The 20858-nt window shown below is 41.3% G+C and overlaps 1 protein-coding gene across 3 annotated transcripts in view; it reads left to right on the top strand.

Annotated features, from left to right (window-relative positions):
* JAKMIP2 (janus kinase and microtubule interacting protein 2) overlaps positions 1-20858 on the top strand; it is a 200710-nt gene that overhangs the window by 109341 nt on the left and 70511 nt on the right. For all 3 annotated transcript variants that reach the window (XM_008255199.3, XM_051844377.2, XM_002710292.4), the window contains exon 2: positions 15475-15751. In XM_008255199.3, the coding sequence (XP_008253421.1) occupies positions 15623-15751 (129 nt within the window). In that variant the 5' untranslated portion in view covers positions 15475-15622. The remainder of the gene's footprint in view (positions 1-15474; positions 15752-20858) is intronic.

The following is a 20858-nucleotide window of genomic DNA, read 5'->3' as shown; positions in this document are numbered from 1 at the left end:
CAGGCATTCCAATAGTATACGCGGCATCCCAAGCAACATCATAAGTGCTGCAGTAAACAACTATCTCCAATAATTATTGAACAAAATGCAAATCTGATACCTAGACAGTCAAATATTGCATAATTTGTACTCATTTTACTTTTTAAAAATTTGGTTTTTATTTTATTTGAAAAGCAGAAAGATGGGGAGAGAAAGATATTTCAATTTCTGGTTTATTTCCCAAATGCCTACAAATGACTGGGGCAGAGCCAAGAAGGAGGCAGGAGCCCAGAACTCAAGTCAGGGCTCACACGTGGATGTCAGGGAGCAGAGGAAGCCAGACTGAAAACAGAGCAGCTGGGACTCCAAGTGCTACTCAGATAGGGAATGGTGGTGTCACAAGTGATATCTTACCTGCTGAACCGAATACCTACCTTCATTTTATTTTTCTAACTTTTTATCTGTTGCTTCCTTAAAATAAACCTTTCCCATGAAGCATAGTGATCTATGACATATTCTTCACTTTTATCTTCTACTGTCCTGTCTTCCTGATTTTCCTTAGTCCCTCCTGTTCATTCTTCATGTTTCAGCCTTAACCCTCATATCCACTGTTTGGTGAAGTCATCCATTTGTTCAGAATCTACTTTGTGCCCAGCACTGTACTATGCACCGAGAGTCCACAAGGAGTCAGATGGACATAGTCTTGTCTTCATGATACAGTTCCTTTTGTTCTCTGTGTGCATGTGTGCGTGTGTGCGTGTCTGTGTTCATGTCTGTCCCTTTCCTTTGGCACTTCGGATATGGAAGTTTGGTTCATATCATAACAAAAAATCTTGACAATTTCTCTTGTGAAAAATTAAATGCAGTTCTGTATAATAGAACTATAGAGTGCATCTAAAAGCTATTCATTCAAATGTTATGTTTATTTACTTTAGTAATATTGATATAAATAAATTAAATTTTTTCTGTAGTTTAAAAAAAAACATTATTCACCTCCTATATATGGAAATTTCTAGATGTATCTGACATTTAGCAAAGGTGCCTTTGTGATGGCTTTTTTTAAAATTCAAAGTCTTTGAACATAGTCACCAAGGAAACAACAGGATAGACTATATATGTTTCATTTATACCTAAAATAGAAAGACTTGCTATCAGTTATAAATATAATTCCATTAGGATCTCTTCCTCCCCTACTTTGGGTGTTTTTAATTTTATATTCAGTGTGTTTTTAATAACAATGAACATATGCATCAAATGCCTGCTTTAAACAGGCACCTTGATACATGTTTTTTGCTCTGTGTGACCTTGAATACAAAATTATTTTCTGCTGTGTTTGAGTTTTCTCTCCTGTGTCCAATGAGGCTGAGACTTCTCACTCTACAACAGCTCTAAAATAACTTTGAATCCAGAGAGAAAAGTCAGTAAAATAAGAATGTATGGCACTTAGAGAGACTTACTTCTCTATGCGCATCTTTGTAAAAGCCTTCTGCATCCACACAAAATGCTACAATGCAAGGGGGCTTTCCCAGTTGTGGGGAGTGAAAGTAAATGTGGGATTACAATGGATAGCAGCCAGGATTAAGTAATCTCAACAAGTGACTTCACTAACAATCCATTGAATTTTACTATTTATTTAACATTTGCATCAAATTGAAACTTTTCCTCCCTTTCAACAGAAAAACTAGAACTCAAGGACTGGATTGGCTTATAAAGTAGCCTTTATGTTAGATTTCTGTGTTAAATTCATGAAATCACAGTAAGATATTTTTCCTGCAGATAGCAAGGTTTAAGAAGTGATGTCCCTAAAAGTTACTACATATAAAGTGTGCATGTTTCATTCATTCACTTTAAACGCTAACAACATCTCACTCAAAAGAACCATCTTTGGCAAAGAAGAGCGGTTAACACAAATTAAGAAGGTTTTATTAGAGTGGACATATTCAAATACTGATCATGGAAAAGCATTGAAGCATTTAGCATCATACATGTGAACACCAGCTATTTTCTATAACGGTTGCTTTCAAATCACAATTCAGTGACAAGAGATTTACTGGAAACCCTGAGACTAGAAACTGTTTTATTCAGCATATAGCTTGGGGCAGAACTAGCTACACAGCCAAGACTCCTGGGAATGCTGATCCAGCCAATGCAAGTGCCATTTCCCCAGAAGCGTAAGCATGGGCTGCTTTAGTTTTTGCAGGGATCTCTGTGCTTTCTGGGTTTCATCTTTTTAACACAGAGAGGTGATAAGTCTGTTTTTCTTCCTCTTAATTTAAACTTACACTTAGTGGATAGTTAGGTCCTGGAAAAACAGGAAGTATGACAATGATAACTTGTCAATCATTTTGTACACCTTAATTCATTTATCTCTTGAAAGAGCTCAGTTAGATAAAGGCATCCCTATCCCCGTTTTATAGTAAGCGAGCAAAATCTCAAATAAGTTAAGTAGATTCTCAAAAAGATACAGCTCAAAAATTTGTTTCAAAGTTAGTTTCTGATTTCTTTTTAAATTTCCTCATCTACATAAAAGGAATAAATCTCATTTATTTCATATATACAATTTTAAGAGCACAATGATACTTCCCACCCAATCCCCCCTCCCTCTCCCACTCCTACCTCCCTTTCTCTTTCCTTTCTTATTTTTTTTTATTTTCACAGTGACATACTTTTAATTTTCTTTATAATCACAAACTTAACCCTCCACCAAAGAATTCAACACGTAGTAAGTACAAAAACCACTATTCCTCAAGAGTACACACAAGGGTTCTGAACAGTAATCAAATCTCAACATGTTAATTTCACCCATATACATTATATTTTTGTACTCTTTATATTAGCTACCACAAATTATTTAAAACCTGATATTTGTCTCTTTGGGACTGACATTTCACTAAGCATGATGGTCTCCAATTGCATCCATTAAGTTAGAAAAGACAGGATTTCATTCTTTTTTATGGCTGAGTAGTAGTCCATCCTATATATATATACACCGCAAATTTCTTTATCCGGTCATCAGTTGTACAACATCTGAGTTGATTCCATATCTTAGCTATTATAAGTTGAGCTGCTATAAACATGGAGGTACAGATAACTCTTTCAGATGCTGATTTTATTTCCTTTAGGTAAATTTCCAGGAGTGGAATCACTGGCTCTATTTTCAGAATTCTGAGAAATCTCTATACTGTCTTCCATAATGGTTACACTAGTTTATATTCCCACCAACAGTGTATTATGATGCTTTTTTCTTCACACCCTCCTCAGCATTTGTTATTTGTTGATTTTTGGATGATAGCCATCCTAACTGGGGTGAGGTGAAACCTCATTGTGGTTTTTATTTATTCTTTCTGATGGCTAGTCATGCTGAGCATCTTTTCATGTGTCTGTTGGCTGCTTGTATTTCCTCCTTTGAAATATGCCTGTTCACATCCTTAGCAAATATCTATAGAAGATAGATAGAAAAATAGAAAGATATAAAGATAGATAGATAGATCCTTTATCATATGCATAGTTTGTAGCTTCTCCCATTCTGTCAGTGGCCTTTTCACTTGGTTGACTGTTTTCTTTGCTATGCAGAAGCTCTTAGCTTGAGGTAATCTCATTTGTCTATTAGAGCTGTTGTTGCCTGTACTTCTGGGGTCTTATCCAAGAAGTCATTGCCTGTGCTGATGCCTTACAGTGTTTCTCTGATGTTGTCCTCTAGTAATGTGATGGTTTCAGGTCTTGGGTTTACATCCTTGATCCACCAAGAGTTGATTTTTCTATAGAGTGTAAGTTAGGGGTCTTCTTGCATACTTCTGCTTGCAGAGATCTGATTTCCCAACACAATTTTTTTATAGAAAGCTTTTACTTATAAATATAAATTTCATAGATACAATTTTTGGATTATAGTGGTTCTTCCTCCCAAACCTGCCCTCCCACCCCCAAACCGACCTACCTCCTACTCCTTCTCCCATCCCATTCTTTTTTTTTTTTTTTTTTTTTTTTTTTTTTTTTTTTTTTTTTGACAGGCAGAGTGGACAGAGAGAGAGAGACAGAGAGAAAGGTCTTCCTTTGCCGTTGGTTCACCCTCCAATGGCCGCCACGGCCGGCGCGCTGCGGCCGGGGCACCACGCTGATCCGATGGCAGGAGCCAGGAGCCAGGAGCCAGGTGCCTTTCCTGGTCTCCCATGGGGTGTAGGGCCCAAGCACTTGGGCCATCCTCCACTGCACTCCCTGGCCACAGCAGAGGGCTGGCCTGGAAGAGGGGCAACCGGGACAGAATCCGGTGCCCCGACCGGGACTAGAACCCAGTGTGCCGGCGCCGCTAGGCGGAGGATTAGCCTAGTGAGCCGCGGCACCGGCCCTCCCATCCCATTCTTAATTAAGATTCGTTTTTAATCATTTTTATATAAAGAAGATCAACTCTATACTAAGTAAAAATTTCAACAGTTTGCACCCACACAGACACACAAAGTATAAAGTACTGTTTGAAGACTAGTTTTACCATTAATTCTCATAGTACAAAACATTAAGGACAGAGGTCCTACATGGGGATGGGAGAGGGAGTGCACAGTGCATAGTGACTCCTGTTGTTGATTTAACAATTGACACTCTTGTTTATGGCACCAGTAATCACCCAAGGCTCTTGTCATGAGCTGCCAAGGCTATGGAAGCCTCTTGAGTCCACAAACTCTGACATTATGTAGCTAGGGCCATAATCAAAGTGGAAGTTCTCTCCTCCTTTCAGAGAAAGGTGCCTCCTTCATTGATGGCCCCTTCTTTCCACTGGGATCTCACTCACAGAGATCTTTCATTTAGGTCCTTTTTTTGCCACAATGTCTTGGCTTTCCATGCCTGAAAGCTCTCATGGGCTTTTTAGCCAGATCTGAATGCCTTAAAGGTTTTTTCTGAGGACAGAGTGCTATTTGGGTCAACATAGTTTTAAAAGACACTGTCCTTTCTTCAGGGAGTGATTTTAGCTCATTTGTCAAGGTAGTTGATTGTAAATGCATGGATTGATTTCTGGGTTTCTAGTCCATTCCATTGGTCCACATGTCTATCTTTGTGCCAATATCAGGCTGTATTGAATATAACTTTCCTGTAATATGTCTTGTTCTTATTTATTTATTTGAAAGTCAGAGTTACACAGAGAGAAGGAGAGGCAGAGAGAGAGAGATGGAGAGAGAGGTCTTCTATCCACTGGTTCACTCCCCCATTATCCAAAGCCAGGAGCCAGGAGCTTCTTCTGGTTCTCTCACATGGGTGCAGGAGCCCAAGGACTTGGGCCATCTTCTACTGCTTTTCCAGGCCATAGCAGAGTGCTGGATCAGAAGTGGAGCATCTGGGTGTTGAACCGGCACCCATATGGGACCCTGGCACTACAGGCGATGGTTATACCTGCTACAGCACAGTGTTGGCCCCTAATATGTCTTGAAATCTGGGATTGTGATATCTCAAGCTATATTTTTATTGTTTGAAATTGTTTTAACTATTTGAAGTCTCTTATGATGTGACAAGAATTTCTTTGGTATTTTGATTAGGATTGTATTGGATCTATAAATTGCTTTGTCTTGAATGGATATTTTGAGGTAATCAATCCGCAAACATGAAAGTTTTTTTTTTCCATATTTTTGGAAAATTTATATATTTTACCGCATTTCCTTAATCTTTTGTAATTTTCATTCTACAGATCTTTGACATCCTTGGTTAACTTTATTCCAAGGTATTTAAATTTTTTGTAGCAATTGTGAATGGGACTGATCTTACAAGTTCTTTCTCAGTCATGACATTGGTTGTGTACGCAAATGTTACTGATTTCTGTGTGTTGATTTTATATCATGCAATTTTTCCGAACTCTGAGTTCCAATAATCTCTTAGTGGAATCTTTTGATTCCCCTTTGTATAGCATTATATCATCTGTGAACAGGGATAATTTGACTACCTTTAGGCCAGACTCAAATTCAGTGGGGACTGCGAGGTTCTCCCTCTGGCAGTATCACCAGTGGCACAATTCCTCTCACCTCACTCCAAGAAGGTGATGTCCCTTCCAGCCACCTGCTACCAGAGGTGCCCTGCTCACTGTTGCATGACTGTACTGGCCCTGCTGCTCCGCAGTGTTTCCCTTCTTTCTGTAGATTTTACACAGCAAATGTCTCTCCAACTATCCCCTGGGAGTGTGGTTCTTCCCCTTTTCTTCTGTATCGTCCCGTGGTCGAAATCAGCACATCCTTTTTCTATTTAGCCACCTTGGATCACATACAGTTTTCTGATTTCTTATTCACTACCTTCCACTATTCTGTTTTCTGGGCCCCCAGTTAATACTTCCTTTGTCACCTCTGTAGTCTACCAGCAACCAGTACTGAATCCTGTTATTCTTTAAGAGTTGCTGTAGTTACTAACCACAGATGTATGTTTGAGTTGCAGCTCTGCCATTCCATGATTATAATTTTTCCAACTATTGACCTCTTTTATCCTCGATTTCCCTATCTAAAACAGCAATAAGAGTGAATACTAGAAAGAATTAATCAGGATATTTCAATGAGTTAGTACACAGCATAGAGTCAGGCAGAGCTCATTAAGTAGTAGACAGCATCATCCAGGCCCAGCTCACATGATGGTCTTTTTGTGAGGTCTTTAAACTCCCTCAAGCCACTTTGACTACCCCACAGCAGTTACTCTCCACAACTCTCTGGATATTTGTTTCCTTTGCAAATGTTTGTCTCTTTCAGGCTAGGTACCACTATAGGGTATGAATAATAAATGTTTTAACATCTACAAAATCCCCAGAAGAGTTCTCCTTAATGGTGGCCATTATTTTCTTGACCAAAGTCGTGACCACATTTCTGACAAGGAATTCTGAGTATTTTAGGATATGAGAGGCAGTTGAAAAGGTAATTGGACAGCAAAATATTAGGATTTCTAGGATATTTTTTACTTCCCTGGACAGACTATACAACTAGAATTGTAATCAACGATAATGGCAAATTCATCGTATTTGAATACTGATAAATTGATTTAATATGACTCTGATTTCTTGATTTTCAATCTTGAAATGTGTGTCATTAAAATAACAATAATGCCGTTATTCACAATAGATAATATAAAGGAGCAAACTAAGTATTTATCCATGGACAGATGAATAAAGAAAGTGTGGTATGAATACACACTGGAATATTTTTCACCTTTAAAAACAGAGGAAATTCTGTCATTTGTCACATATGGATGAACCCGGAGGATAGTATGTTAAGTAAAAAAGTGAGACACATAGAAATGAATACCACATGATCTTCCTTACATGGAGGAATGTAAAAAAGTCAAATTCATAAGGTGGGGTGGGATATGGGGAGCTGTTGGTGAGAGGATCCAAAACTTTAGTTAGCTTCAAGGAATAAATCCTGAAAATCTATTGTACAGCATGGTGAATATAATTAACAGCAAAGTACCATGTGCTTGAAAATTGCTGAGAGTGGATTTTAAGTGCTCCCACCACAAGATCCAAGTACATGAGATACTGATTATAATGCATAACTAAAAAGTAAAAAAAACAAACAAACAAAAAAACCATAGTTTAGTGGGAATATAGACAATGGCTATGGCTATAAGCAGTAATTAAATGGAAAAATAACAATTTCACCATGTACAATGAATTTTACAGTAATCACAGATCAGTAAAACTATAGTAGAGTAACATCTCTCTTTAGAAAAATTTATAAACTCCATTTTTTATTTTTTGAGTATTATTTAATTTATGTTTTATCTTTTTTAAAGTTTTATTTAAGGAATACAAACTTCATGCATTTAATACATACAAAATTTAGGTACACAGTGATTCCTTCCACCCTACCCTCTCTCCTACCCACACTCCCACCTTTCTTCCTCCATCCTCTCCTATTCCCATTCTTATTTTTACAAAGATCTATTTTCAATTAACTTTATATTCAGAAGATTAACCCCACACTAAGTAAACTGTTCGACAAATAGTATGAAAAACAAAAACACTGTTCCTCAACAGTCCGGACAAGGCCTATCAGCCCTCACCCTTACTGTTGATGAACAACTTAATATGTTATCCCTCTTAGTATTTTTTTTGTTTGTTCTACTTAATACTTTTGGTTGAATACTGTAATCAATACACAATTCTTCTTAAGTGCTGAAATTTAACTGAAAAGTGATTGCTGTTAAATATAAGAGTGGGAATAAGAGAGGGAAGAGATGTGCAATTCGGGACATGCTCAAGCTGACTTACCTCAAACGGTAGAGTTAGAAACATACCAGGGGATTCCAATTCAATCCCATTGAGGTGGCATGTACCAGTGCCATCTCATTAGTCCCAGTGATCAATTTCTGTTCACAATTGATCATAATGAAAGGACTAAGAACCAAAGGGATCACATAAACAAGACTAGTGTCTGCTAATACTAGCTGATAGAATAAAAAAGGGAGAGAATGATCCAACATGGGAAGTGAGATACACAGCAGACCCATAGAATGGCAGATGTCCTAACAGCACTCTGTCCTCAGAATCAGCCCTTAAGGCATTCGGATCTGGCTGAAAAGCCCATGAGAGTATTTCAGGCATGGAAAGCCAAGACACTCTGGCAAAAACAAAGCAAAAAAACAAAAAACAAAAAACAAACAAACAAAAAAAACCACACCTAAATGAAAGATCTCCGCCAGTGAGATCCCAGTGGAAAGAACAGGTCATCAAAGAAGGAGGTACCTTTCTCTGAAGGGAGGAGAGAACTTCCACTTTGACCATGGCCTTGTTTAAATATGATCAGAGTCGGTGAACTCAGGGGGCTTCCATAGCCTTGGCAGCTCATGACAAGAGCCTAGGGTGATTACTGGTGCCATAAACAAGAGTGTCAATTTGTTAAATCAACAACAAGAGTCACTGTGCACTTACTCCTCATGTAGGATCTCTGTCCTTAGTGTGCTGTACATTGAGATTTAATGCTATAACTAGTACTCAAACAGTATTTTTCACTTTATGTTTCTGTGTGGGAGCAAACTGTTGAAATCTTTCCTTAATGTATAGTAAACTGATCTTCTGTATATAAAGAGAATTGAAAATGAATCTTGATGTGAATGGAAGGGGAGAGGGAGTGGGAAAGGGGAGGGTTGCGGGTGGGAGTGACGTTATGGGGGGGAAAAGCCATTGTAATCCATAAGCTGTACTTTGGAAATTTATATTCATTAAATAAAAGTTAAAAAAAATTTAAAAAAACTCATCAAATCTCAAAGTGTCAATTTCACTCCTGTAGGTTACCTTTTAGATACTCTATTACTTACCACAGATCAGGGAGAACATATGGTATTTGTGTTTTTCGGTCTGGCTTATTTCACTAAATATAATGGTTTTCAGTTGAATCCATTTTCTTGTAAACAACAGGTTTCATTCTTTTTTTACCACTGGTTAGTATTCCATAGTGTGTACTGTGGGGAGCAACTGGGAGCAACTCGGACTAGACTAAGTTACTGGAATTAAGACTTATTCTATGCATCTGCTCTCCCACAACATGGCACTGGGAGAGGAGGAAACAGCTTCTACACAGCTGCCTCCAGTTCAACCAATAAACTGTAGGACCTGCTCCTGATTGGAGGAGAGCAGCGTACTCAGCATGTGGGTAGCAGAGTTGGGATTGGTGGAAGAGGACTATAAAGGAGGAGAGAGACAACATGCACCAGGAACATCTAAGAGGAACATCTGAAGGAACACCTGTGCAGCCCCCGAGAGAGCCGGCCAGTGGTGTGCCGCTCCCCCGCGGAAGTGGGGAAGGTGGCAGGGGGAACCGCCCTTCCACGGAGGTGGAAGGGTCGGTAGCCAACCCGGGAAGAACCAGCAGCAAACCCGGGAAGGGCTGAGCAGACAAAAGAACAGCGCAGGGTCCTGTGTCGTTCCTCCACGAAGACGGGGAGCGACGTGTACATACCGTTGTCTCTTCCTTACTCAGTGTAATCATCTTGAGGACAATACTCACAGGCTATTTCATTTCCTCCACTTGGCCAATTGTAGAAATGTAAAACAGCAAAATGCTAACACTCATACATCAGGAACTGTGTGAGAACATCAGTCATGTTCTGTCAGGTAATTGTCAAACAGTCCAAAGCCATGGCTACTAAACACACTGATCCTTCTCACCACTATTCTAAAGACAAAAGGTATTTAGATATTTAGGCCTTGGGAGTGAGTGAGTTATTTGGCTCACTTGTCATATGACTACTAAATGCGAGGTGGGATTTAAACTGGATTCTGGTTCCATAGCCCATACTCCTAACCTGAAGTTCTCAGAATGCTTGTGTATCAGTCATTGAGAACAACCACATCCGATTTCCAGAGGTACAGCTCTGAATCACTGAAGCGCTCTAGTGGATTCTGGAGCCACCAGACCAAAGATGTGGGAAGCCCTGCTCTAAGTACGAGTGCATTTCCACCTCAGTGAACGTCTGCTAAGTGAATGAATGATGCTGTAGTTTTGCCACTAATATTGTTTCTACCTTCAGGCTTGCTTTCAAGCAACGGTTTTCACTTTAAAATGCAAGTATCCTGAGAGGCTCTCTCTAAGATCTCTAATATCTGTACAGAGATGTTGTTATACAGAGAAACTCAGTCTTCGTGGCTGTAAGAGGTACCTGATCAGGGATGGGGTCAGACCTGAAAGGAGGGCTGAAATTCACATCTTTGAAACTCACAGTGTTGTCTGGCTCTGTGGCTGCCTGTCCATGCAGTTAAGAGCTGAAAACCTAGGGTTCACTTAAATAGTTCCTTCAGGTATTTTTATGTTGTAAAGTTCCCACAGGGATTCGCCCTCGATTGAACAGGGCTTTTATCCCTTCCCCAGATAATCTGCCAAAAATAAGACATCATCACTGACAAGGACTCTCCAGATGGTCTAGAAACAGCCAGTCTGCATGCAGTGAGCCCTCCGGGCACCGGCATTACATCATTGAAGGGGTGTGTTCCTTCTCATGATGATCTTTTAAGCCTCTTATGCAGAGGCAAACACAAGTGTTCATTAAATGATAGACAGATCCATAAAATGCAATTTATACATACAGCAGGATATTATTTAGCAACAAAAAATGAAATATCAATGCATGTCACAACATGGATAAACCATAAAAGTATTATGCTAAAGAAGAAGATGCTGGTCACACAAAAATGCCTGAAAACGTGTTGTATGAGTCCCTCTATAGAAAAATGACCAGAACACGCAAATCCATAGATAATAAAAGTAGACTGCCAATCATCTAGGGCTAGGAGAGTTTGGTGGCCAATAGTGAACGACTGCCACTAGGTAAAGGAACTCCTTTTGGTTTGGCAAAAATGTTCTGCACATTGTGGTGATCATTGCATAACCCTGTGAATGTGCTTTAAAAAACTAAATTTTACACTATAAAAGTATGAATTCCAGGGTATGTGAATTAAATCTCACCTCTGGAAAAAAGGATAGCATAAGGAGACAGAAGTGTTATAGTAGTGATACCAGAGAATTAAAATCAAGAGCTTCCCAGGCTCCCATCAGAAGTGGAGGTGACTTTGGACAGTTCTCCTCCACCAGAGTGGTGTAAGAGAACCCCACTAATGAAGTTGTTCACCTTAATGAATCCAAAAGCTTATTTCATCAGGAATTTCCAAATACTTTTTGCCTTACCTGAACACATATGAGTATCTGATTTTTACTCCATCGTTCTACTCATCAGTCACAGTATTTCCCAGATTAAAAGTACAGGCAATCCGGCACACAAAACAGTCCTTTCAAGGCCCTCTGCAGATACCAAAACCATGGATGTTCACGTCCCTTATAGAAGATGCTTTGATATTTGTATATAACCTGCACACTTCCTCCCATATACTTTCAATCATCTGTACATTATTTATAATTGCTAATGCAATGTAGGTGTTATGTATTGTTTAGGGAATAATGATGAGGAAAGCATTTCCATATTGAGATGTAATATCTTATTATTTTCTATCTACAATTGGTTAATTCTAAAAATGTGCATCCCACAGATTTGGAAGGCACACCCTATTTGTGTTATTTTTCTTGGGAAGGATTATAAATCAAGATGTAAAAAATACCTATTGTTTTGCACATTTTTGCTCTAAGCAATTTCAGAAAACTTCCATTATTTATAATGGAAGAGTTTCCAAACCAGTAAAAATGCTTAAAAGTGGTACATGATTCTGCTAGTGTCTTCATGCATCAAAATTTACCACGTACTTTTTTATTCCCATAGTCATGGTCATGTTCAGGACATTCTTACCCCTGGTCTAGACCATTAGAGCAGTCTAGTTGATCTGCCACCAGTTCCCGCCTCCCTTAGAAACTTACCTCCATTAACACTGACCATTATCTTTCTAAAATACAAGGAGAAGGCAACGCAGCTTAGAGAATTGGGGTCCCAGTCTCAAAAGTCCAAGCCACACTACCTATTGACTCATGAACTTAGGCAACTTACTTAACCTTTCTGTGAATCATTTCCCCTGAATTTTTATGTGAATTAAATGATGTCCACGCTGTGGCGTAGTAGGCTAAGCCTCTACCTGAGTTGCTGGCATGCCATATGTGCGCATCCCAGCGGCTCCACTTCCAATCCAGCTCTCTGCTAATGGCCTGGGAAAGCAGTGGAAAATAGTGCATGTTCTAGTGTCCCTGCACCCATGGGGGAGACCCAGAATAAGCTCCTGGCTCCAGGCTTCAGGTTGACTCAGCTCTGGTAGTTGTGGCCATCTAGAGAGTGAACCAAAAGACCTTTCTCTCTCTCTCCCTCTCTCTGTAATTCTACCTCTCAAATAAATAAATAAATAGTTTTAAAAAATGAAATCAATATTAAATGATTACTCCATTGATGGGTACATAGTAAGCAGTCTGTCACTGTCTACTCATTATTATTATTATTATGTTTATATCCAAATGCTGCCATTTTTGCTCATTTCTACATAATCAAGTCCAAACTCTTTAGCCCTTTGTGCAAGAATCTTTGAAATCTGACCCCAGTCTGTTTGCTCCCAATTCTCAGCCCTTGCTAAATACATCAGGCAAATTTCTGCTGACTTCTGCTTCAGCTCTTTCCTGTGCCATCGTGTGACTCCATTTAGAAAAGCCTTTTTTCACTCAGGGAAACATTACAGGTATGAAGTGACTATGAAGCTTTTTCCAATATCCTTTCTCCTCTGTGTTCCAATAGCACTTTAGGGGTTTTAGAGAAATTAGTCAGAGAGAGTCATATTTTATAGGTAAAGCAGACAAGACTTTGTGGTGAACTGGATAGGAGAAAACAAGGAATAAAATAGAAGACAGGTTGACTTTTAAGCTTATATTTGGAACAGATGGGCATGTGCTGATGAACAGGGGAAAATAAGGTTCTATGAAACTAACAATAAAGACATACTCATGTTAGATTTGAAGTACCAATCATGAATTCAAGTGGATTTGGTAAAAGTAAGCAGTTGAATTTGTTTACAAATCTTGGGTTTGGAGAATGGTCAAAGCTGTGAATATAAAACTAGGACTTGTAATTATATAGATGATGCCCTTGGAGATCAGCTAGAGAAGTGCAGAGAATGGCACCATGTAGAGATCAACTATAGGAAGAGAAACCTCTTATATGTGAATATACTTACCCAGGACCTACTTGAGAACTCTCTTATTTATTGTCAATTCTGATTGTGACTTACAAATCTTTAGATGCTTACTGAGTTTATTTCAATGCTAGAAAAGGAAAGGTAGCCTCGCAGAGGTCTCCACCCTCTGCATTTTCATGACTTGGCAAGACTTGCAAAAGAAGCATGAAGGGTAATCCAGCGTCCTAGCACAGGATGGAATGTAGTGGGCAGTTCCCTGAGTGCTGTAGACAAGCTCACACTCCGTCTCCCCTAAACGTTTTCTGTCCTCATCTCCCCAGAGACTCACACAAAAGGGCACAGCCACAACTCATGAGGGGATGGCACGAAGCCCAGGATCCCAGTGTTGGTCCTCAAAGACAACTGCCATGGTCTTAGGGGAGTAGCAGGTGCTGGACCACATGGGTGACCAGCGGGAGTTCTCCTTAGTTTTGTTCTGAAATACTTCAATGGACATGACAGCCAGTTTTCTGACAAGTTGCATAAGCACTGCTGTAGAGTCTTGTCATGTCATCATGATTTTTCCAATGACTCTCTCCCCCTCTTGTTCTTAGGAAGGATTTAAAGGTTTGTAAGTTCAGACACATGTTTACCCCCCTTTCTCTTTGCTGTTGCCGTGGTTCTGATTATGTCTTCATCACCATTCACCTGGGCAGAATCAAGAGTCTCCTGTCTCCTGTCTGCCTCTGTTCTCTTCCCAGTCTACCACCACAACAATCATACCACCCCATTATTCTGTGATGGCCAGGACTCACACCTTCCAAAACGTCAACATCCTCCCCTTTGTTTACTGCAAAGATTCCAAACTTCTAAGCTTGGAATTCTCTATCTCCTACCATCTATAATTTCCATGAAATTCTTCTAGCAGTGATGCCCATCAGCATTTCTGGGATGTGATTAATCAGGCCCCACCCTGCCCCCCACCTTAAAACAGTCACTGATTCCTCTCTGTGTCAGCACTAGCAATTTCCTTAGCCCAGGACACTTCTCCTGTTTCTCTCTCTATAATACCCCACCTACTCCTCAAGTACCAGGGCATTAGCCCCTTGTCAAGGGGTCTTCCTTATTCAGCCAGGCAGAAAGGTGTCCTTTTTTCAGAAATCATTAGTGTGTGCTTCTTTTTTATGAAAAAAATGTTTCCTTATTTATTTGAAAGGCAGAGATAGAGAGACGGAGTGATGGAGAGAGAGAGAGGGAAGGAGGGAGAGAGGGAGGGACAAAGACAGAGAGAGAGAAAGAGAGACACAGCACTGACCCGATCTTTTGAAACACTTATCAAATAGCTGAAGGTGATGGTAGACAACAGATTATATATTTTTTTTTGCCTTTGAAGTCCTTTTTTTGTTTTTGCTTTCAGCTTACTGTACCAACACATCATATGGAAGGAATTCTAGTAATATCAACTAAATGAATGAACATGTGAGTGACTCATTGCAATAATTCATTCCAGTAATTCCCTCCTCCCCCAAGTTTAGCCATTGTATAATCATCTGCCTTCGTGTGTTGGGTTTTCATAAAATTGAGGCTCTCTGCACTCTGAGGTCAACAAACAGGTGACTTCCTTGAGAACTCTGCCGTCTGTGGGCAGAGTGTCAGTGAACGCTGTGGAGAAGATAGGACAACAGTGTGGGAGGCTGAGGCAGAAAGAGCAGTCCACACCATGAAAGACATATGCTTGTAGATGGAGGACATTGACATGAGCAGCTTAGCCTTCTGGAAAATCACTCTAGATTTATGTGCAGAGCGGACAGGAGGAGAGCCTGCAGACAGGAGAACCTCGGAAGGAGGCTCCTATAGCAACTCAGGCTGACAGTGGACTGACTGGCACTTAGCTCAGTCTAACTGCCTGTCTTTGCAGAACTGTAACTGTTATCTTTATTTCTTCTCAGGGCTTCCAGGGCAACGGTTGAGAAAACCTTACCAAGGAGCACCCTGCAATAGATGCTGAAACATCATACCCCAGGATAAGAATCAGTACCATGGCAGCACCTGTTTGAAAGGAATTAGACACCAACAGACTCCATTTCGAAAGGAACAATGTCTAAGAAAGGGCGAAATAAGGGCGAGAAGCCCGAGGCACTCATTGTCGCCCTTCAAGCTGCCAACGAAGACCTCAGGACCAAGCTCACAGACATTCAGATAGAGCTGCACCAAGAGAAGTCCAAGGTGAGTGAGGGCCACCTGAGGCTGTGGCAATGGACTCCTGCCAGTTGTCAGAGAGGGCAACAACCTTGGTACACATGGAGATGCTTCTGTGTGTCGCAAGAGGGAGCCAAACATGTGCTACAGAGAGAGTAACTTACTCACCAGGTGGACCTGTCCCTTCTCAGAAAGTTGGTTTAGGAGGTCAGGTATTAAAGTGGATACAATGACACCCACACCCATTACCTCCCAACACTTAATTGTATAACCTTGGGAAGTTCCAGCCTCGCCCTCCATAGGTTATTCCGCTTACACAATTCCGAGAAACTTCCAAAGCACGTCAAGTCCTGTCACTCTGCTGCTCCACACCCTCAGTGGTTTCCTGTCTCTCAGAGTCAAAGGCGTTTCCTGACACCACATCACAGTGTTACCTCCAGCCCTTCCCTGCAGATACCTCTGTGCTCACTCCTTCTCTCGGTCACTTTTAGCAGTTTATACATTGATTTACTCGCTTGTTTTGTGCCGATCTTTTCCCCATTCAAGTGTAATCATTATGAAAACAGGCACTTAGCTTACTTAATATCTCTAGAGCCTAAGTAATCTCCAAAACTTCTTGAATTCAACAAATATTTTTGAAGAAGTAGAGGAGTGAATGAAAGGTGATTTAGTCCTTATCTCTGAGTTTCTTCATTAAAAAATACTACCACTATTTTATAGGGTTGAGATAGGTATAAATTAGACAAATATGTGTAGTACTGATAAGAGTTAAATAAGGACATATTTGTCAAGTGCTCAAAGTGCTGGTTGGCATATAGGAAACTCTCTAAAGCTTATTAGTGTTCTGATTGTATCTGGACTGGAGTTAGTTTCTAACTAGTTGTAGAAAAGTTTCTTTGTGTCTCAATCTCATTGCTTAGGTGGATACATTAGCACATATCTCATTACGGCACTGTGAATACCAAATAATATCATGGCCAGGAAAACATTTTTTGAAATACCCAACACACAAAAGACATTTTTGCTCTCTGCAAACTGGGACAATTGTACCAACATAAAGTTGCCTTATTCAGATAATTCTTTGTGTAGGAAGAAAACATTCTTGATCGATGAGCAATTGGTCACAAACCAACAATTACCCTTATTCTATTTTATCTACCCCTCTTTCTTTGACATCACTATTAAATTTCAATACCTTATTTATTCCAAAATCTGTTTTTCCCCATTTTCAAAAATAATAATAAATAGACTTTGGATTTACCAAAGCTCATTGTCTCCTGTCTCAGCTAAACCTTAATGTTGGATAAACAGACCCAGTGTAAATAAAGTATATGGAGGAAACACTTTTGTTTCTAGAAAGCCAAAGGTAACATGATGATCAAGAAAGCATTTGATTGAGAGTCAGAAGACCTGGGAGTTATTTGCCGTCATCTGTCCTTGGGGATGAAATTTAAATGCCTCAATGTCTCTATGTGTAATTCAGATGAATGAGTCTGTTTTTCCATTTAAGTGTCTCTCAAGCATCACAGGGGCAATAGAATAACCTGGAGGAATTTATTAAAAATCTAGCTTCAGATAAAGAAGGTGGGGTGGGGACCAAGACTCACATTTGCAGCAAGCAGTCCAGGCATCTCTGCCTTTCTGTTGACAGATGCCCTGTTGTATGATTCCTTCCAGGTCTGACAATCGAGGAATGAACACTGCGTTGGTTCTCACTTTCCCTGGGGCAATGTAATATTTCTAGGAGGGGCAGACTCCCTTAATTGCAGCAAGGACAGGTTGACAAACTGCATTCAAAGGACAAAGCTTATCAGTCCAGAAGCTGGTAACCATATGCAGCTGCTGCTTTGCAGAGAACAAATTCATGAGATAGCAAAGAAGCAGAGGTCCCCAAGGATCCCACCACTGCCAATTTTCCATACAGTCGAGCCTTTTTAAATGGGAAACTCTCAATCTTCAACAAGGCTTCCTGTCAATCCAGGGCCTCAGCAGGCCAGTCAAGCATAATTGCCCCCTCCCCGGACAAGAGACTGGCAGCCTACATCTTGAAGATGAGCACAGCCTTGTCCACCCTCTGCCACTGCCCCTACCTGCCTCCCTCTTTTTGACAGTCATTGCAATCCCAGCCTCTGAGCTAAAGCAAAGCCTCACCACCTGTCAGTTGTCTTCCCCAAAGAGCAAAGGCAAACAAGCCATAAAGCAGTTTTATTATGAATAAATATGAGTGTGCTTTCCAAGGGCCAGGTTTTAGAGAGAGTGTGTGAACCACACCGAGATGTGATTTTACACTCGTGGTGTGCCTCCGAGGCTCTGATGATAAAAATGACAGTTTAGCTATTGGGGAGTGGGCTGCTCAAAGACTGGAAACCTTTGGGGCAATGAGGCATCACTCAGTTTTCCAGCAGGATAAATAATCCTGTTGGCGTTTACAGAACATCCAGTGTGTGTAGGGCAGAGCCATGAATGCTTTGGGTTGGTCATATAAACAGCTGCAGCTTACTGGATGTTGACTGTCGGTCACACACTGTGTTGAGGTCACTTCATCCTGCCACAGTCTCAGCTCTTTCCTTTAGCACGAGTGGTCCTGAGCAAGTGTATGAGCTGAATAAGCTTACCTGACCCCCTTTTAAAATTTTCCTATCATCTCTGTAGCATAAATACTGTTGCAGCCACTTACTGAGGTGGGAGATGTCAGGCTTGGGTGGAGAAAAGATTTCTACGCACAGTCGCTTTGTCTTGGATCAGCACCCTGAACTATCAAACCAATATTGTCTTCTGTCTGTCTCTTTTGTGGACTCTTTTGTGAACACACCAGCGACCTCTGTGGGGTGAGAAATCGTCCCACTGGATTCCCCGGAGATAGGCCACAGTTACAACGCATAGTAAGGACACAGTGACAGAAGGGGTGAAAGGACAGGAGCTGAGAACAGGATTTCGAGGCATCAGAGCAGCACGCCTAGGTCGCGGTGTCTGGGAGGAATCAGGGCTGCAACCCTGGGAATAGCCCACAGGACTGTAAAGCACTTCCTTACAGAGCCCAACACTCGGCATTGTGGGCCTGGGACAGAGGCAGCTGGGATTACGATTCTGACTTCACTGGGGAAGAAACGGAAGCTCAACCTCTTTAACACATTTGCTCCCAGTGACACAAGTGGGTGAATCAAACTGCTAATTGTCGTTTTCTGTATGATAGTCTTTTCAAGGTAATATTGAGTGTCTTATTCCACTGCGCGGTGTTGCCTGTGTGGTACTTTCAGGCAGCCAGCCAGTCTTCTCTATCCTTGAATGACTCTTTCCAGAGCCTCCAGGTTCAGATTCCAAATTTGAGGTTGGTATTTCTTGCTATCTGCACTGTGAGTTCAGTCTGGGGAAGCATAAGTGGGCGAAAGCAAGAAATTCGAAAACCAGAATTCTTTGTACTTCCCCAGGTTGTGTAAGCCTTTCAGTAGGAGCAACCTGCCTAAAGCGGCAGCTCTTCCCTCCTTCACATCTCCTGGGTGAGAGTTACTTTGTCCCCGTGAAGAATCCTCCCAGCTTACTGTGAGATTAGATCTCCAGAAACTTCTAAAGCAGATAATCCAAGCAAAAGCTCATGTTAGCTCGTCTGGCCTTGATAACCCCTCAGTCCCTGCCTACCCTTCACCTGGGCTGTCTAATTTTTAATCCAAGATTGCTAAGATCATGTTGAAGCTCAAATCTTCACCATCTTTAATCTCAGCAGCATTACAAAGGCCACACTCGATTTTGGATAGAAGAGAGAGGGGTCTGTGTAAGGTAGTTGTGAATTCTTTCTTCTGTCATATTGTAACCTTTTTGCAGTAGGATTAAGTTTTCATAAAAACTCTTGAGTAGAAGGGATCTGGAAGCTCATCTTTCAAAATCCCATTCAGTGCAGTCCTCCCCTGCCTTGCTGCATACCCTATTTCTTAGGCCTACTCAGACTGCACATATTTCCAAAATCAGATGCCACTAATGCTAGGAGACTCAGTACATACTATAACAACCAAATTGTTGTTGTTGTTTAAAGATTTATTTATTTGTTTGAAAGTCAGAGTTAGAAAGATCTTCCATCTGCTGGTTCACTCCCTATATGGCTACACTGGCCAGAACTGAGCCAGGCTGAAGGCAGGAGCCAGGAGCTTCTTCCAGGTCTCCCATGTTGGTAGCAGGGGCCCAAGGACTTGGGCCATTTTCCGCTGCTTCCCCAGGCCAATAGCAGAGAGCTGGATCAGAAGTAGATCAGTTAGGACTCAAACTGGCACCTGTATGGGATGCTGGCCTTGTAGGTAGTTACAATGCTGGCACCTGAAACCCAGTTTTATCTTTGAACATGTCTTTCTATGAGGAAAAGAATTGTTACAATCTTAATAATGTGATATAAGGGGCCGACACTGTGGTGTAGTAGGCTAACCTTCTGCCTGCAGTGCCAGTGTCCCATATGGGTGCTGGTTCATGTCCCGGCTGCTCCTCTTCTGATCCAGCTCTCTGCTATGGCCTGGGAAGGCAGTGGAAGATGGCCCAAGTCCTTGGGCCCCTGCAGCCACAAGGGGAACCCGGAAAAAGCTCCTGGCTCCTGGCGTTGGATAGGCGCAGCTCCAGACGCTGTGGCCATTTGGCGAGCAAACCAGCAGATGGGAGGCTTTCTCTCTCTCTCTCCTTCTCTCTTTCTGCAACTCTGTCTCTCAAATAAATAAATAAAATCTTGAAAAAGTGATACTAATTTAATTTTTTTTTGACAGGCAGAGTGGACAGTGAGAGAGAGAGACAGAGAGAAAGGTCTTCCTTTGCCATTGGTTCACCCTCCAATGGCCGCTGCGGTCGGCGCGCTGCAGCCGGCGCACCGCGCTGATCCGATGGCAGGAGCCAGGAGCCAGATGCTTTTCCTGGTCTCCCATGGGGTGCAGGGCCCAAGCACCTGGGCCATCCTCCACTGCACTTCCTGGCTACAGCAGAGGGCTGGCCTGGAAGAGGGGCAACCGGGACAGAATCCGGCGCCCCGACTGGGACTAGAACCCGGTGTGCCGGCGCCTCTAGGTGGAGGATTAGCCTAGTGAGCCGCGGCGCCGGCCGATACTAATTTAAGTGTTATAATGACAATAGGATTCACTAGTCACCTCTTATCTATGAGGGCTAT

Source organism: Oryctolagus cuniculus, chromosome 6 (assembly GCF_964237555.1).
Source record: "Oryctolagus cuniculus chromosome 6, mOryCun1.1, whole genome shotgun sequence".
Lineage (NCBI taxonomy): Eukaryota > Metazoa > Chordata > Mammalia > Lagomorpha > Leporidae > Oryctolagus > Oryctolagus cuniculus.
Note: the sequence above shows the minus strand (reverse complement) of the source record. Positions and strands in the feature narration are given on the sequence as shown.